The sequence below is a fragment of the Neopsephotus bourkii genome, unplaced genomic scaffold (assembly GCF_033783945.1).
Source record: "Neopsephotus bourkii isolate Nb327-2 ecotype Australia unplaced genomic scaffold, CSIRO-AGI_Nbou_v1 NB_1526, whole genome shotgun sequence".
NCBI lineage: Eukaryota > Metazoa > Chordata > Aves > Psittaciformes > Psittacidae > Neopsephotus > Neopsephotus bourkii.
In genome coordinates, this window is record NW_026902002.1 from 3,556,664 (window position 1) to 3,572,864 (window position 16,201).

The 16,201-nt window shown below is 38.1% G+C and overlaps 1 protein-coding gene across 4 annotated transcripts in view; it reads right to left on the minus strand.

The window, feature by feature from the left end:
• The window catches only part of EPB41L5 (erythrocyte membrane protein band 4.1 like 5), a 57,223-nt gene that overhangs the window by 31,346 nt on the left and 9,676 nt on the right, over nt 1–16,201 (minus strand). For all 4 annotated transcript variants that reach the window (XM_061370115.1, XM_061370118.1, XM_061370116.1 and 1 more), the window contains 8 exons: nt 13,824–13,928; nt 8,368–8,410; nt 7,194–7,272; nt 5,337–5,381; nt 4,937–4,989; nt 2,147–2,267; nt 1,661–1,748; nt 948–1,036 (listed from right to left, as the gene is read on the minus strand). In XM_061370115.1, the coding sequence (XP_061226099.1) occupies nt 948–1,036; nt 1,661–1,748; nt 2,147–2,267; nt 4,937–4,989; nt 5,337–5,381; nt 7,194–7,272; nt 8,368–8,410; nt 13,824–13,928 (623 nt within the window). The remainder of the gene's footprint in view (nt 1–947; nt 1,037–1,660; nt 1,749–2,146; nt 2,268–4,936; nt 4,990–5,336; nt 5,382–7,193; nt 7,273–8,367; nt 8,411–13,823; nt 13,929–16,201) is intronic.

Genomic DNA, 16,201 nt, shown 5'->3' on the forward strand with positions numbered 1-16,201 from the left:
TCAGCAACTTCTAAAAAGGTAATTCTATCAGAACTTAAACTAATAATGAGTTGAACTGAAATCAAACTGCACCCAGATACTCCTGCTTGCCTACTCTTCCACAAGCCCACAAAACTGAACTCAGAAAGACACAAAGGCAGGCCCAAATAATACTACTTTATTACAGAAATAAAAATCATGTATAATGCAGCACAGATCAATTCCTATGATGACTCTGTTTCACAAAATCCCAGCCAAAATAATGCAAGCATGACATGACACAAAACTGCAACCATTTTTCCCCTCTCCGCTCACCAAAAAAATACCTAGAAATGATGGTGGAGGAGCAAGACACACAGATAATATTTCTGCTAAAAAGTGAGGACTGTTCTGCCATTTACAAAATTGGATTGGGTTAACCCAAAATGAATAGCCCTGTGATGAAATTTTACCTCATCATCTGCCTCCTTAACTCTTTGTACACAGTTTTGAAAGACTGGATGGGAATGAAGAGAATAAAGCACTTAAAATCCATGAATGTACCCAGTCCGAAATATGCTACCTAGGTTCTTCACCTTGTGCTTTATGCAATATAAAGTCTTACAAAATTTCATCACAATGCTTACAAGAAACTGTGGGGTGTTATTCAGGTACCTGACAGATAAAGAAGCACATGTTCATAAAAACCAGAGGAAGTTCTATATCCCATGACCAGATACATATAGATCTGGGTTTGGGTTTATTTGTTCTTTATTAGTCCTTACTGATGGGCAGAAAGAGATGTTTCTGCCCTTTACTAGGCACAAAGAGACATTTTCTTACTGAAAAAGCTGCCCAGATGACATTATATGTAAAACCTGCACTAGCACTATTGCTTCTGCCTCCTTTTCAACAGTAAGGCTACTGCAAATGAAGCAAAAGAGTAAAAATTTAAAATACATCTTAGTGTACAATCAGAGAGAGCTTACCAGAAAAACAAACCAATCTTTGTGTCTCCTTCAAAGACAAGAACTCCCGTAGGTGTTAGTCCCAGGCTGTAATCATTGCCATCTCTTGCCTAATTGCCACAAAATAAAGATTATGTTCATTTTGATGCTTAGCCCTTTATCCAAATTACTCCAGTATAATGTAGCTTATTTGCCCAGTGTCACAATTAAACATATATCTGCTTATTTTATACAACAAAACTCTTGTGTTTCAATGACCTTATACAATGGATTTTTCTAATTTGCAAGTCCTCAATAAGGATGACTAAAATGGAAAATTAAAGTTTCTTGATTTGTTTGTGTGATAAGGACCTCCTTGTGTGGTTCTCTGCAGTTCCTTCTCCACAGGAGATCTATTTTCACTTGTAGTTCTTCAGCTGGTAGCTGACTGGACCCCAGCCAGTTTTAACTTAATTACTATGATTTTCACTTAGCTTTTAACCTAAATACAAACTGTAGTCCATATTGCCACACCAATCACATATTTAACACAGAGCAGATATGCTTACTCTAAAGTTATACCTTCTAAAAAGCATACTATAAAGTGGAATGTTGATGCAAAGCCAGATCACCTGTTACACAGCTTAGATGAGTACAATATTCCACCCCACACCTCCAAGCAAACCCAGTGTTGAAATGCATGACAAAGCTAACATTATCATTACCAAAGGTCACCATGCTGTGGTTAAACATACCTTGACTATGTGCATGTCTACACCATACATTTCCAGCCACTTAGCTTTGTTTAAGTAGTTAGTTTCAGCCTGTGCTGGTGTTTGACCCCTGAAATAAACGTTTTGCTGTTAGGTAAGATGCCTGAAAATGCACAGAAAGCAAAACCCGGTATACAGGAAAGAGGAGAAGAACTTCCTGCAAGTTTGTGAAAAACCCCAATGCTGCTGACACTTGTTTGCTTTGAGCATCAATGTCACTTTCGTAAGTTTTCATTTGAAACCATTGCTGAAAAAGTATTACATTTCAAGAATCTGCACCTCATCATTTACTCAAACCTTTGAAAAACTTCAATTTTGCACATTACATCCTCTTACAAAATATGACAGAACCATATTAGAATTACATTTCTGAACAGGACCAAAGAAGCATCAGCAGCATCTTAATACATTCTCTCACAGAAAAATCAGTGCTAATAGCTGGTTAGCATGCACTAGAAGATCTAGTACCTGCATTCCTTCCACTTCTCAAAAATGGCTAGTTCCATCTCTTCGGTCTGGGTAGGAACAAACCTGAACTCAGACACCAGTTCAGGCACATGTTCAGCAGGATCATAGTCTCCAAGTTCAGCTACAAAAGAACAGCATTGTCAAGCAGCATCCACAATAACACAGGAACTTGCATACTTTTCTAGTTTATCTAAAATACTACATTTCTTTTCGTGTTGTTCCTCAACCTCCAGTCCTCCCAATTATTTGAAGTACCATCTTTTTTAACAGCGAAATTATGAACACTGAACGAGTAGTTGTGTTGTCTGCACAAAAGCTTTGCATTAATTTTTACAAAGTGCTATTGAAGCATTCCTTAACAAACTTCCAAGGAAGTTGTCAACATCCTTGAAACTCATCTTTTTTCTTTCTTGCAGAAAGTTTTCAACATTTTATCACTTATACCTTTATTGAGATGACAGGTTAAAATGGACTTAAGTTAAAACGGAATTTTGCCTTAAATTATTAAAACAATCTCTTGAGAGCTTCAAACCTCAAAAACAGTTCTGACTCTTCATAAAACCATTCTAAAAATCAGTTTCTGGTTTTATAACTTCCCCATCTTGATATAATTACTCTGTGTCAGGGAACAATCCTGCAGCTGTTATTGGTTGCTCTCCTTTTCACCTAAGAACATAATAAATGCTCTACTGGGTCAGTCAAATGGGTCATCCAGTCCATTGCTGCACGCTCAATAGGGGCAATAAGAGATGTTATTTAGAGAGCATATGGAACATACTAGTCAACGGGTGTGCCACATTGAAAGCACAACCCCCTTCCACAGATGCTAACAAGTCCAGCTTCTGAAGACTGATGTATGCCTAAAATGCTGAAAATCACGGTTAGAAACCTTTATAAAAAGGTCCTGATTTTCAGAATCACTAAACCATTTGCTCCTCTCTTTAATTTCAAGCAGTTTCTTAATGTTCAGCTCATGTCCAAAAATTTAGGAATAATTCTGTAACTCGGTCCTTGGTATCTCATACAGGCCAATAATTGTTATGCTTGAAAAAAGAAACTACCTATGTTTGTGTAGGAAAAAAAAAGTGACACCTTTGCGATGACATGGCAAAGTCAAACACACACGCACAGTATTCATATGTGCAGAAACTACATACAAACTCTAAACACCCCTTTCTTGGATTTCTGAACACTGCAGCATAATGAGTCTTTTTATCCCCCCCTTTTTTTTTTAATGCTGACTGAGGAAGTCTGTAGTTCTACAATAATTTACTCCCACTAAAGAGCCTGCCTCTGTTGAAAGGAATGCTGTCAAAGCCAGCTTAGGTTCCAGCTGATTTAAATAAAAGTACACAGCTGTCAGACAGTAAGATTAAAGCCCTGCTACAAGGACTGTGGAGAGAGGAAAGAAAAGACCAACACAAAAAGCAATGGATATATGACATAATTAGATCACTTTGTTTTTTCCAAAAGTTATTCACTGAACTCGTATCTTAAGGCTCTAACAATGCTAATATTTTAAACTATGGAATGTAGTATAACTGTTTTCCTTCCACACAAAAGAGCAGGTTAAAAGGCAGGTACCTTTACAGTTTAATCCCAGCTTTCTATACCTACACATGATAAAAGCCATTAGTAGCTCCTGCCGGAAGAACAAAATCTGTTTTGGAAAACATCTGTACAAGAAAGAATTTCAGTGACTTAATCATGTTACCTAAGCCCTGCAAAGTAAGTACAACAGTGCATTTGTTTATAAGATGAATGTTGTATAGAGAATTTGTGCAGCACAAACACATGGCACATCTACAAATTGTCTCTTTATCAAAGAGGACTTTACAGCTGAGGTTCAGGGATTTTTTTGTAAATTTAAACTGGGTTGAATAAGGCCATTTAACTGTATCCTCCAAGAAGGACCTAAATGCCTGCTCTAGCAGACGTTCCTAAAACTTCACTTTCTTTTGTTAATTCCCTGCTTGAAACAACAGAAAATTTCATATTTGCTAGGATCACACCCTCATCCAACGAACAGCAGACATCGTCCATTAAGATCAGTGATGTACAACCTATACAAGCAATTGAAGGTCAGACCACAGCTCTAAGAGAAGCCATGGATGCTGGAGTCTCAGCTGGAATAAAAAGTTAAAGACAACTCATTCATAAGAGTCTCAGAGGGCTGAAACATAGTGCTGTACAGCTATGAAATGACAGTATGTCACCTCTTGACTGAAGAAGGATCTGAAATACCAGCAAGTGCAGTTCAACCATAAATGCTCAAGTACCAGCTTGAGACATGGCGCACTAACATGTTTTCTACATGTTTCTACAAATAAGCTTAAGTCAAAAGGTGGTGGATTTTGTATGCAAGATTTTTCAATGGAGTGCAGAACCAAAATAATTTTGTACCCAATTTGTACAACAAATAAAGCACATGGCAGAAACTACAATGAAAAATAGGGAACTATGTTACTACCTCAAAGCAATTCACAAAGGCTGCAGAACTAATATCTTGTGTGAAAGTGGATGGGTTTGCACACAAACACCTAAGAAAACAAGTTTAGGGCAAAGCTGTTTCTGTTCAGAACCTCTTTGCTACAATTCCTAGGGAATCGACTAATTTTCTATACATGCTTACAATAAAAATTACAATCAAAAAGAGCTGTTTCATACTGGATTGCTATCAGCTGCACAAAATCTATTTTCTGGATACAACAAGGACAGACTAAAAGTAATAAGAGTCTACACACAAAGCTGTTCATACAACTTCATCCTTCCCCACCTGTACCTACTGACCTTGCATGTTATAAGCTGCCAGCTGGACGGCTGTGTCAAAAGGACATTCCAATCTGTTGTAAGACAAGTGCATTGTTAAACCCTTAGCTGACACTACTTAGCAGAAAACTCATACACCTGACAGTGAGAAACTGCAATAGTTTGGGATAAGAAAATGAAAAAAGGTTTAGTAGATTTTCAGCAAACTAACACGAGAGAAGCACATTATTTAAGAGAAGCACATTATTTAAGCATTCCTCTGCTGCTAGTCATGCACAGAAAAGTCATATCTTAGAGAAGAAAAAAAACCCCACATTATGTTACTTAGCAAAACTTATTAATTATCCAAATGTTAAGTGTAATAAATCCTATGCTAAACATACTGTAATTGTTTAAAAGGCTGTTTATCAGTAATACTTACTTTCCGCTAAGAATATCCAGTTTCAGCTGCAGAACAAATAAATACCTGTAGGATTAAATAGGAAATAAATGTCATTTATTAATACTTCCAACGTGTGACTCAGCCTAAGGGAGGAAGTCAGAGCCTGACAAATAAAAACATTTTCTACTCTTTACATGGGCTTTCAAGACTAAAGAAACTGCACTGTGATCTTTTAAGGCTTTATCAGTTGGGTTTGTACGCTTTGCACACATTTCAAATGAAGTAAACCCAAAACTAGAAGTTGTCACAAGCTAACCTACAGTGCTGCATGGAAGAAGAAAGAGAATACCCGTCTTCTTTTTCCCTCTCCTGATCCTACTAGGACAAAGAACAACTTACATCTTCCACATTTTCTTCATTATTCATAGCTATACAGATCTTGTAAGAGAATGAATATTTTAAAGTATCTCAAAAATAAATGTACTTAATATGGATTGCTTAGTTGAAATCTAATGCTTTCAGCTGACTCCAAAGCAAAAAAAACCAAAAACAAACAAACCCCAAACCAAAACAACAAAACAGCCTTTTCAAATGTTTTACTCTTCGGAGCCAGCTTTCCTTCACTGCCTTGCTTATTCAATACTCTTCTTACTTAGAAATTTGGCAAATATTGAATACAAATGTCCCTTCGGTGTGCAACACCAATCCTTCCTATCCAATACCCACAGAGAGTAGCCCTCTTGAGCCACCCTGGTACACAGCTTTCCTTTACCAAGACAAGCAGTTGTCCCATCAACTAAAACACCAGGCTCTGCAATGGTATCCAGTTTGAATTCTACTATAGTTGAACGGAAGCCATCCACACAAAACCAAAGATGATGCTTCTGTTTTAACATATGCCTATGGTACTTGTACTCACAAACACAGACACAAAACAGACGAAGGCCATTTTCTTACAGGTCCTACAGGAATAAATTTTTGGTGCCGACCCTAGATACCAAAAGAATGAGCACAGGCCTCCAGTGTATAGTGCGTGTGTCCAGTCTGTGCTTATCAGCCACATAACACTTGCAAAACAATTCAAGCATACTTCCCATGCTGAGGCTGTGTTACATGACCTCTGACTGGTGGCATCTCATGGAAAGCTGGCAGAAAACATTAGCAAGCTGCACCTGTGGAAACTGAAAAGTAGCCCCAGCTGCACCAAGAGAAGGTAGAACCCTCAGAAACCCCCTGCTAGTGATATACATAACCATGGCAGAGCTCCCCTTCCCGCTGCTTCTTTAGGGCATAAAATGGCCTCGAGACAGAAGAAAGACTTGCTACTTTCCTATTCTGGGGGATTAGCTAAGCAGGCAGACAGGCTTTAAAAGGCCCTCAGGTTTCAGGTTGCCCTGCTAAAACCTGTGTAGCAAGGTCTGACTGGCAGAACTCAAGATGAATGAAATGTTTCACAGTGGCAAAGTGAAACTTCAAAGTGACCTTTTGCCAAAGATAAACTTTAACGTGCAATTCGATACTTTTCTGCCTAAAGAAACAGGATGACTACACACAGTTGAAATTAAATGCAACTTAAGAAGAATAAAGAAAGAGGAATGATGTCTGTTCTCTTCAATGAAAATCTTTGTCCACTGTGTATAAGCTACTTAGATTATTTGCCAGAATTGCCTAATGGAAAATGGTGCATCAATATAGTAAATATATAGATCTCTTTGTATTACAGTTCATTTATTTCATGAGAACTAGATTAGAAGCATTTACAAAAAAATACCACAAACAAATAAGCAAGCAGCTCTAAGGAATTCTCCAAAACATCACACAACTGTTTAGATAAATACCACAAAAACATTTTCCTGGCCTTTCCTGGGTACCCTTCTCACATAAAATTCTTCTTACCTTGTTAGCTCTTCACGTAGATTGTTGGGCTCTGATGAGTAAAACTTCACACGAAAATGTAGACAATATGGTGGGCCAACTGCAAAGTAGAATTCATTCAACATTCTTTTTTTTTTTTTTTTACTACATGAAATCACATCACAAAACTTGACTGAAATTGGCTCTGTCCTACCACAATGTCTCAAGGCAGGGATTCATTTGTGACAGGGAAATGCATGAAAAACATCAAGGTGAAAGGACATTTAAATATACACACAAAATAGTTTGATATGTTACAAGTCAATCCAACATTAAGTTGATTTGTCCTGCGAAAATCACACAAAGGCTAGGTTAATTCCTATATTTAAGGACTCTACCCATCACCAAGAAAGCTGAGCATCTTAACTCTGCCATTTGGTCTGAAGACCAAACCCCTAGGCACCCTCTTTGTTACACCTTCCCAGTCTGGGAAATACCCATTTCTGGTAACTCAGGCCCCTTTATTCCAGAGAAATTCAGACACATATTTAACAGACCCTGCTGTGGGACAATCACCGTTTCTGGAAATCAAAGAGTTAATTCAGCAAAAGGATGGATTAACAGGTCTTTAAAAATGTGCAGCGCTCTGCTGATTCTTGCATTTGACAGGAGGAATTTTCTCTCTCTCTTGGTGCTTCCAAAATCTCTGTTGCATTAACACAGTACCACAAATCCCTGAAGACTTCCCACAGTGCAGAGCAAGGAAGTTGCTAAACAAAAACCAGCCAATGTCACAGCTTACCCAAGCATGCACCACTGAAACCAGGCCACACTATAAACCCTTGTGCAGCAAGCAAGGACTTGATGGACCAAACACAGATTCAGACATTCAGGACTGCCTCAAAGGATGGAGGCTCCAAGACAAGTTTTCCTATAGTCAGGATAACGACCGGTAACACTAAAATATCTTCAGCTGCCTTGACCCCATCTAAACTACAATTAATAAGCCTATACCATGTTTAATTAAGGACATTAGACTAATGTAATATGAGCTACAGAGGGAAGAGGTCATTAAACAATCAGCAGCACCATGCTGGGTTTTTGTTCCTGGATCTTGTCACCCCTTACAGAACAATGTTCTTCACCACCCATTTCAACTCTTTCCCTCCTGTATTTTCAATATGAGATCCCAGGAGAAAATGGAAAGAACACTTACTTTTTACTTGCTTTTTAATGCTTTTTGTATTGTCCAACCAGTGCTGAAAAATAAATTACTTTCACTGAATTATCAATAAAGAAATCTCACAGAAAGAACAAAAAAAAGAAACAAGAAAAAACAACAAATTATGTGTTAGTGAAGACCATCTTGGAATAACAAGTAGTTAATTAAAGCAATCTAATAAAAATCTTTCACAGCTCTCTCAGCATGCATTGAAGATCCTTTCACTCAGTTTTTAATGCAAAATGTCAGTTTTGAACAACAGAGACATCCTGTTTAAAGCCAATCTTCAAGAAAGCATTATGTACTTTAAAAAAGTTATGACAAACCACTTTAATTACTAAAATTTTCATTCTGTCTGAACAAACACTTAATTCATATGTTACTAGGTCAGCCACTGACAATGTGCCAGAGAGGCATAAACCATAGCTGCAGACTGGCTCTCAGTTGCTTGTGATGTTTACTTGGGGTGGAAGGGGAGAGTCAAAATAAATACTGCTGGCTTTCCGGCATTTTCTTTAGATGACTTCAGTTTAGTAACAGCAAAGCTGTCTATGTCTCAACATAAGGGTCAGCTATACCTGATTCTCCAGAATCTATTTACAGGTGACATTTTAACAATTGTCACATGGGAGGACATTACTGCCTCACCTAATAATGGTAATTATAAGCTATATACTAGACGTGAAGACAAAATAATAGTTTCACTTATACTGCATACAACAGCATGTGAAAATTAAGGTATTGATGGCAGATGGAGAGAAATAGCTACACATATATGCTCCACAAAATAACTGCATATACTCCCACTGCTTAAGAGTTTATATCAGAAATGAAAGATAAAGCTGGAAAGTTAACACACGGAAGTAGGTCTCTACTGCTAGCTAAGTGCTGTTCACAGTGAACAGCTCCCTCCTCCAAAAGAGATGACTCAGTTAAACAGTAAACACAGCGCCATATTCAATATAAATTGCACTGACTCAACAGCCAGACCAAGCTATCTACCATGCCCTGCATGGTGCACAATTCCCAGGTAAAACAACCTCACTCGATCAATCCCAAATGTCACTTTGCAACTAATACAGATTAATTATTACTTAGCACCACTTCTTTAGTTAGACTATGTGCCATGAAATCCACAGTGGGCCCCATAGACGACAGAAAAGCAACAGGGTTATGAGAAAGAACCGGTATTTTCAGGTTGCAATGCCAAGTGCAAACATTCCTGTCTTCAGAGCAGCCCTGCCTTCTGCAGAAAGTGTGTTAAGTCAGCCTGTAATACACTCAGGATATGTAGTGATTGATATATTAGCTGCAGATCAGAACTACTGAACTATTTACTGCTGCTGTGCACCCAGCTGAAAATGCTCTCATTACCTATTAAAAAAAGTAGCTGCAGAAAGCTAGTTGAAACATACCTAATACATATTTAAAACAAAGCAGGAAGCTTAAGGCAGAACGAAGCATAAATATTTACATCATCTTTGCTTATACTACCAGTGATTAGGAGTTGAGCATTTTTTGTTGCTGTTTCCTTAGGAAAATAAAATAATCTCTCTTCCTATTCCATAAACTTGCTTGCTCTAAAAGACTATTTACTTACTCCTTCCTCTACTATGAAAATATGCAAAACAATCCACTTTCAGGTGATTTATATACAGCAATGGCAAAGAGAGCATTTCTAGACTCCAGGACTGGCTGTGCACGTCTCTTTCATCTCCCTCCTGTTTTCTCTCATCTCCTCCACATTCCATGGGAAGGCAACTGAGAGGCCCGCGACAGGCACTGATAGCGTTTACTCTGCTTGGCTCTTAACTACTGCTGCCTACAGGAGCGCTGTTTGAATGATAAGGGTGTGTGTGGAAGAAGGGGAGAACTACTTTTAAGGGGGGGGGGGCCGGACAACAAAAAAACCCAAACCAAACACCACCAAGCCAACACATGCATGGACACACACAGACGTCAGGAAATTTAAGATTTATTTCAAGTGATTAACATGGAATTCAAGTGGACCTGGCAAAAAGCTTATGTTTTGATGAGTTTGCTCAGCACAGTCTACTGCTGAAATCCAGAGATAAAGTTTGCTAAACAAAAAGCAGCATGAACAACAAACTGTAGAGAGTACTGGAAGTCCTTACAAGAAGTTTACTGCTTCAGAAATTAGAAACAAACAAAACAACCACCAAAAACCCCAAACCACAACACCCTCCGCCTCCTAAAACCCAGCAATATTTCAAGAAGGTAGGGTAAATTGTTCGTTCTTTTTAGTAAGACAGGGAGGCTTAAACTGCTCCCATAATTTATGCAACGAATGAGTGCATACTTAGTGCAATGCTACATAAATAATTTTCAGCATTAAGCACTACGTCAGATAAAACTGCCGCAGTAACAAACCAATGTGTTGTACAGTTCCATTAGGAAGAACAAGTATTTGATTCTTGCAATCTGTACATTAGAATTAGAAATTTACCACCTGTTAAATCCTGAGAACCTCCTTACCAGAAACATATCTCTAGTACTGCTAAAAAAAAAGGCTAAATAGCCCAACAAGTTAATAAAAATCTTCATCTTTTGTGTTATTGGACATGTTGCACTGTTCACTGTCAGCCTGAAATGAAGTTACTCCAATTAACAAGAGCCTGTCTGCTAGATCAAGTCTGATATATAGTGGACAGTTTTGTAAGGAACTAGTTCTGCCACCTCTTGCCTCTTACTTGTGGGAGGTGCTGGGGGGGGATCTATTCCTAACCATCAGACTAGCAAGGAACACAGAAAATATATTAAAACAACTTTTCCAATCCACCAACTATTTCAAGAACTGCTCTAAAGAAGCTAGTATTTGAATTATGAAAACCAAAATGTCAGGAAAGGTTTGTATCATTCAGTTCCCACACTCCCCAGTACATCATAAACTCAAACACCTAATTACTAATCACTTCAGCAGCTCAAGAGAAGGAAACAAAGCTCTCCTTCAGCTGTTCAAAATTAATCTGTTGAAAACTCATTTGTAGTTAAAAAAAGCAAGGCATTTCTCAAACTTTTGTTTCACTACATGTTGCTAGTTTGCCAGTGCGCATCATCACATAATAAGGCAACATACTTAAATTTAAATGGGGTAGCAGAAAGACCTCCTTCAGAGCCAGCAGACAATCTTGTCCACAGTAAAGGACTGAATTCCTACACTGTTTATTTAACAGGTCTCCTGAATAATCTTTGACAAGTCACTTGATTAGTGTCTCTCTTTGTTTCCAGCTGCAGACTACGTTTCTCCTAGAATGTGCCAGCTCCTCTTTGCAAGGATGGCTGACATTACAACAGTTCTTCACTTCTTAAAGCAATTACCTCTGTTGGCGCATTCAGCCTTCCTGGCAAAATGCTGCCTTTTCTGCTTCATTATGCAGAATATATCATTAAAGTCCAGTTTAAACAAATTGTTATCTCTACCTCTTTTCAGTCATACATAGTTCAGAAAAGAAAGTAAATTAACTTTGAAATCTCCTGTAGCTGGTAGATAGTGCAGTATCAAATAATCAGGAGTTGTCTGGACTGGAAGTAAAATTTGCTGGACAAAACCAAGCCATGAGCAATTGCCAAGACAGAAAAGATTAACTCTTATTTCCCCAATTCAAGATGGAATGACCTTATTTACTAACAGAACAATAAGGCAAAAAAGTCTACCATACAGTTTCACCAGTTATAACTAACACTGTGCTCTTATGGGATCCTAGAGGCATGTGGAAATACTTCAGAAGCCACATGGCAGAAATTAAGTAGAATACCTAATTTAAATATAACAGATTATTTTTTTCCTAAAGTAAAAAGATAAATGCAGTGGAGTGATTCACTATCAATAATCAACATCCTAAACTGCACATGCTTAACACAGTTAACATGATTTTTATAAACATAAAACGGTATGCAATAGGCTGTTCTCTGATTTCTCTTGGTAGGAGATATTCATGGTTCTGGATGACATCCATCTGTTATTGCAATGCTCCTTCTCTCTTTGGTGTTAAATGTCTCTTGTTCTGCAAGAGGTTTAAGACCACTTTCACTACTGGGAACTGCAGCTGAGCAGCAGCTAAACCCACTAGCCATAAATTTTGCTTCAGATGCTGAAGCCAAATTATTTTATCCAAACAGAATGTTCTCTACAGTTACAAGCTAAGCATAAAAGCTCAATCACAGAAATTCTGAAAAGAAGCTATCAGGTTATAAAAAGTGTGATTTGGGGTGGATATAACTGTGTTCAAAGCTATCAGCTTCTTTCAAAGATTCAAGCTTGGGGAGGTTTTATGCCATTATATAAAGCAGTAGCAATTAAGATGTCACTTTCAAATTGTTCTGGACATCGACCCTCAGAAGTAAAAGAACATACATCATTGCCTCTAATAACTTACTGCCTCTAATTTTGCATGCTGACCTCAAACAGTTCAGGTATTTAACACCGAAGCAACTGTCTGTACTTCCACTCTGCCATTCTAATAATGGAGTAATTCTGTTTCAAGTGGACTTGAAACATCCATCACCCATCTAACATATATGTAATAAGGTCATACCTCTAACAAATAACTGATATACACAGTATGAAAACTCATATCTCATTATACTTGGGGATGTTGTGATAAGTGAATATGTGTTTAAGTTACAGGATGCAGGACAGAGACAAAAATGCACTCCTTGTCTAACATCTCACTCAAATTGTAGCTGTCTTTGTAGGCAGGAAGAAATGCAGCTGTCCTTGTACTTGGCAAAAAGTACCTATACAGGATTGCACAGCCCATAAGTGGAAAGAACTGTGGTTGCTTTTGACAAATAAGGCTCTGCTGTTTTCAAAAGCAGTCACATTTTCACAAACACATGATGAGCTTCAAAAACAAACTCAAGCTTGCAAGAATGCTCTACTAAAACTGTCTGATACATACAAACACACCTATATTATCTCAAAAATTTCTAGTTGCAGGTCTAAGTCACAACCAATTTGAGCAAAACAAAGGTATACCCTTCTTGCCAAGATTATTTCCTAAGCAGACATTAACAAAGAAACTTCTGCTGAGGAGAAAGTTTATGGCATTGGCAAAGGAAAACTTTCTCCAATCTGCAGAACAATAAAGGGCTAAGCACACACTCTAGTTTTGCCCCTTCCTGTCTGCATCAGCAGCATCAAGAATTTCTATGTGCTGCACCAGGCTCTGAGCCAGCCTCAGTAATGACAGCACGAGGTGTGACAGTTAACAAGTGAAAGACAAGAAAGGAAGAGACAACAGTGCTGTGTTAAGAGTGCTTGAGGTGGAATTAAACTTGGAGTCACAAACTAACACACCACAGAGCTTCCACACAAAACCCTAAATCAGAAAAGGCAGCTTTCTTATACTTTTTTTTCAATATTAAGATTTCAGGTTTAGACTGTTGCTTAGAATAAATAAATGAATAAACAAAGCACTGCTACTTACCGCCACTTGTGCAGAATCCATGAACCTTAATCCAAAATAGTCACTTTCTATAAGGTCCAGATGGTACATGATTTGTTCAAACAGGAGCTGGCCTTTGGCTTTTTTCTGAAAATATAAAAGGATTTAGTACCTAGCAGGTAAATTTATTGTAGCTTCTACCTTCTTCTTGGTATACTTTATATTGTAATTCCAAAAGTACGAGAATCCCAAAATTAAGCTTCTGAAAATATATGGAATTTGTGTTTTTTCTTTCCTATTTTCTGATGATTGTTTTGCTTAAAGGCCAATGTACACCCCACAAGAAGCATATCCTTAAAGGACTCACATAGTCCTTTTCTTTTGAAAAATGTCAACACTGACTTGAACAACACAGTGTTAAACTGGCATTTTATCATCGTCTCCTTTAGGCTTTCTTTACTCAATAAAGTTTAACAGAACTGGAAATAACAGCAGTACAATTGCAATAATTAATGCACTGGAAAATTTTTAGAACAAAGTACAGCAAATTGCTTATGAATTTACTACTGGCTGATATCTAGGCAATTTACCAGTTTAGAAGCAGGTAGCAAAGCATGTTGAATTAGGATAGAACATTCCATTAGCAAGGGCTTTTAACAACCATCAGGAAACAGTTGGGCCAAGCACATTTAACAAATAGTACTTGGATAACACATTTACAAAAGTATGCCCATAAAACTCACTTGAGGGTGCAAAAAGTCACCACATATGCTTATATGTAATTTATGACAAAAAATTAGCTCTGGCCCCAAGCAAACATCATTTTTACAGTGATGATGTAAAAAATTAAGCAGTTGTTTTTAAAGACCAGGCAGGTAAATAGCACTGGTCAATTTCTACACAACACATATTTTTTCAAGCCTATAAGGGATTTACTATACAGATAATACACTGGGAAACAAAAAAAAAAAGATTAACAGTAATACCCAAGATGCCTAAATGCAATAAAAATACATTAATAATTTAGTAGGCTAGGGTACAAGTCACAGTGTTGAAAAGAACCCTGCACCAGGGTCAGGACAATCCTAACCACAAATACAGGCTGGCAGAGACTGGATTGAGAGCAGTCCTGAGAAGAAGGACTTGGAGTACTGGTTAACAATAAGCTCAACATGACCTAGCAATGTATGCTTGCAGCCCAGAAAGCCAACCATATACTGGACTGCATTAAAACAAGTGGAACCAACAGGCTGACAGGGGTGATCCTCTCCTTTTACTTCACTTTTGTGAGAACCCTCTTGCAGTACAGAACCCAGCTCTGGGCCCCCCAGAATAAGGAGGATGTGTACCTGCTCATGCGAGTCAAGAGCAGGGCCACAAAGATGTTCCAAGGGTTGGAGCACCTCTCCTGTGAAAACAGGCTGAGAGTGCTGGGCTTGTTCAGCCTGGAGAACAAAGGGCTCCATTGAGACCTCATAGCAGCTTCCAGTACCTACAAGAAAGCTGGGAGGGACTTTTTACAAGAACATGCAGTGATAGGACATGGGGAATGACTTTAAGCTAACAGGGGAAATTTAGATTAGATATTAGAAAGAGGTTCTTCACTGTGAGGGTAGTGAGGCACTGAAACAGGCTGCCCAGAGAAGCTGTGGCTGCCTCATCTTTGGAAGAGTTCAAGGCCAGGTTGGACGGGGCTTTGAGCAACCTGGTCTAGTGGAAAGTGTCCCTGCTCGTGGCAGGGGGATGGAACTGATATTTAAGGTCCCTTCCAACACAAAGCATTCTATGATTCTATAAATGCAAAGAAATGCAGAAAGAATTTATGCTCACTCTGCAAGCTGTTTAAAGATTTCTCTATTTCCATAATGCTATCATCTTGCAATTTTTATCTTAATACTTATATATTCACAAGTTGAGAAACAGGTTAACTTTCTAAGCTGCTAATTAGCAAAATCAGTCCACCTTTCAAAATTCTGGGCTAGCCAGAACATTATCCTCAGAAGAAAAATCTGTTCTAATCACCAATATCCATGTAAGTAGCATGCAGAATTTTTGCCACTTTCCTCTATCCTGATCTTTAAGTATTTTATATTCAACTTTGCAATCATAATCATTGGTTTACTCACATTACTTCAATCCAACATGACATTTCACAGCTCAAAGCAAAATCTCGGAGGAGTCTGTAAACTGAACCTGCCTAAGCAAGCTCTTCCACTGTTACTAATTTCCAAATATTTGGGGAAGTAGAGGGGACGAAAGGCAATTAGACCAGGGGGAACTTCACACAGTATCTACAATATGTTGTATAATGAAAATGCCAAGATGTAGAACTTGCAAAATGCAGTCAGGGCAAGTTATTCCTGTTGACTTCAAGAAAAGGTATTCTTGGGCAATACGTTTATTAAACACCAGCAAAACTC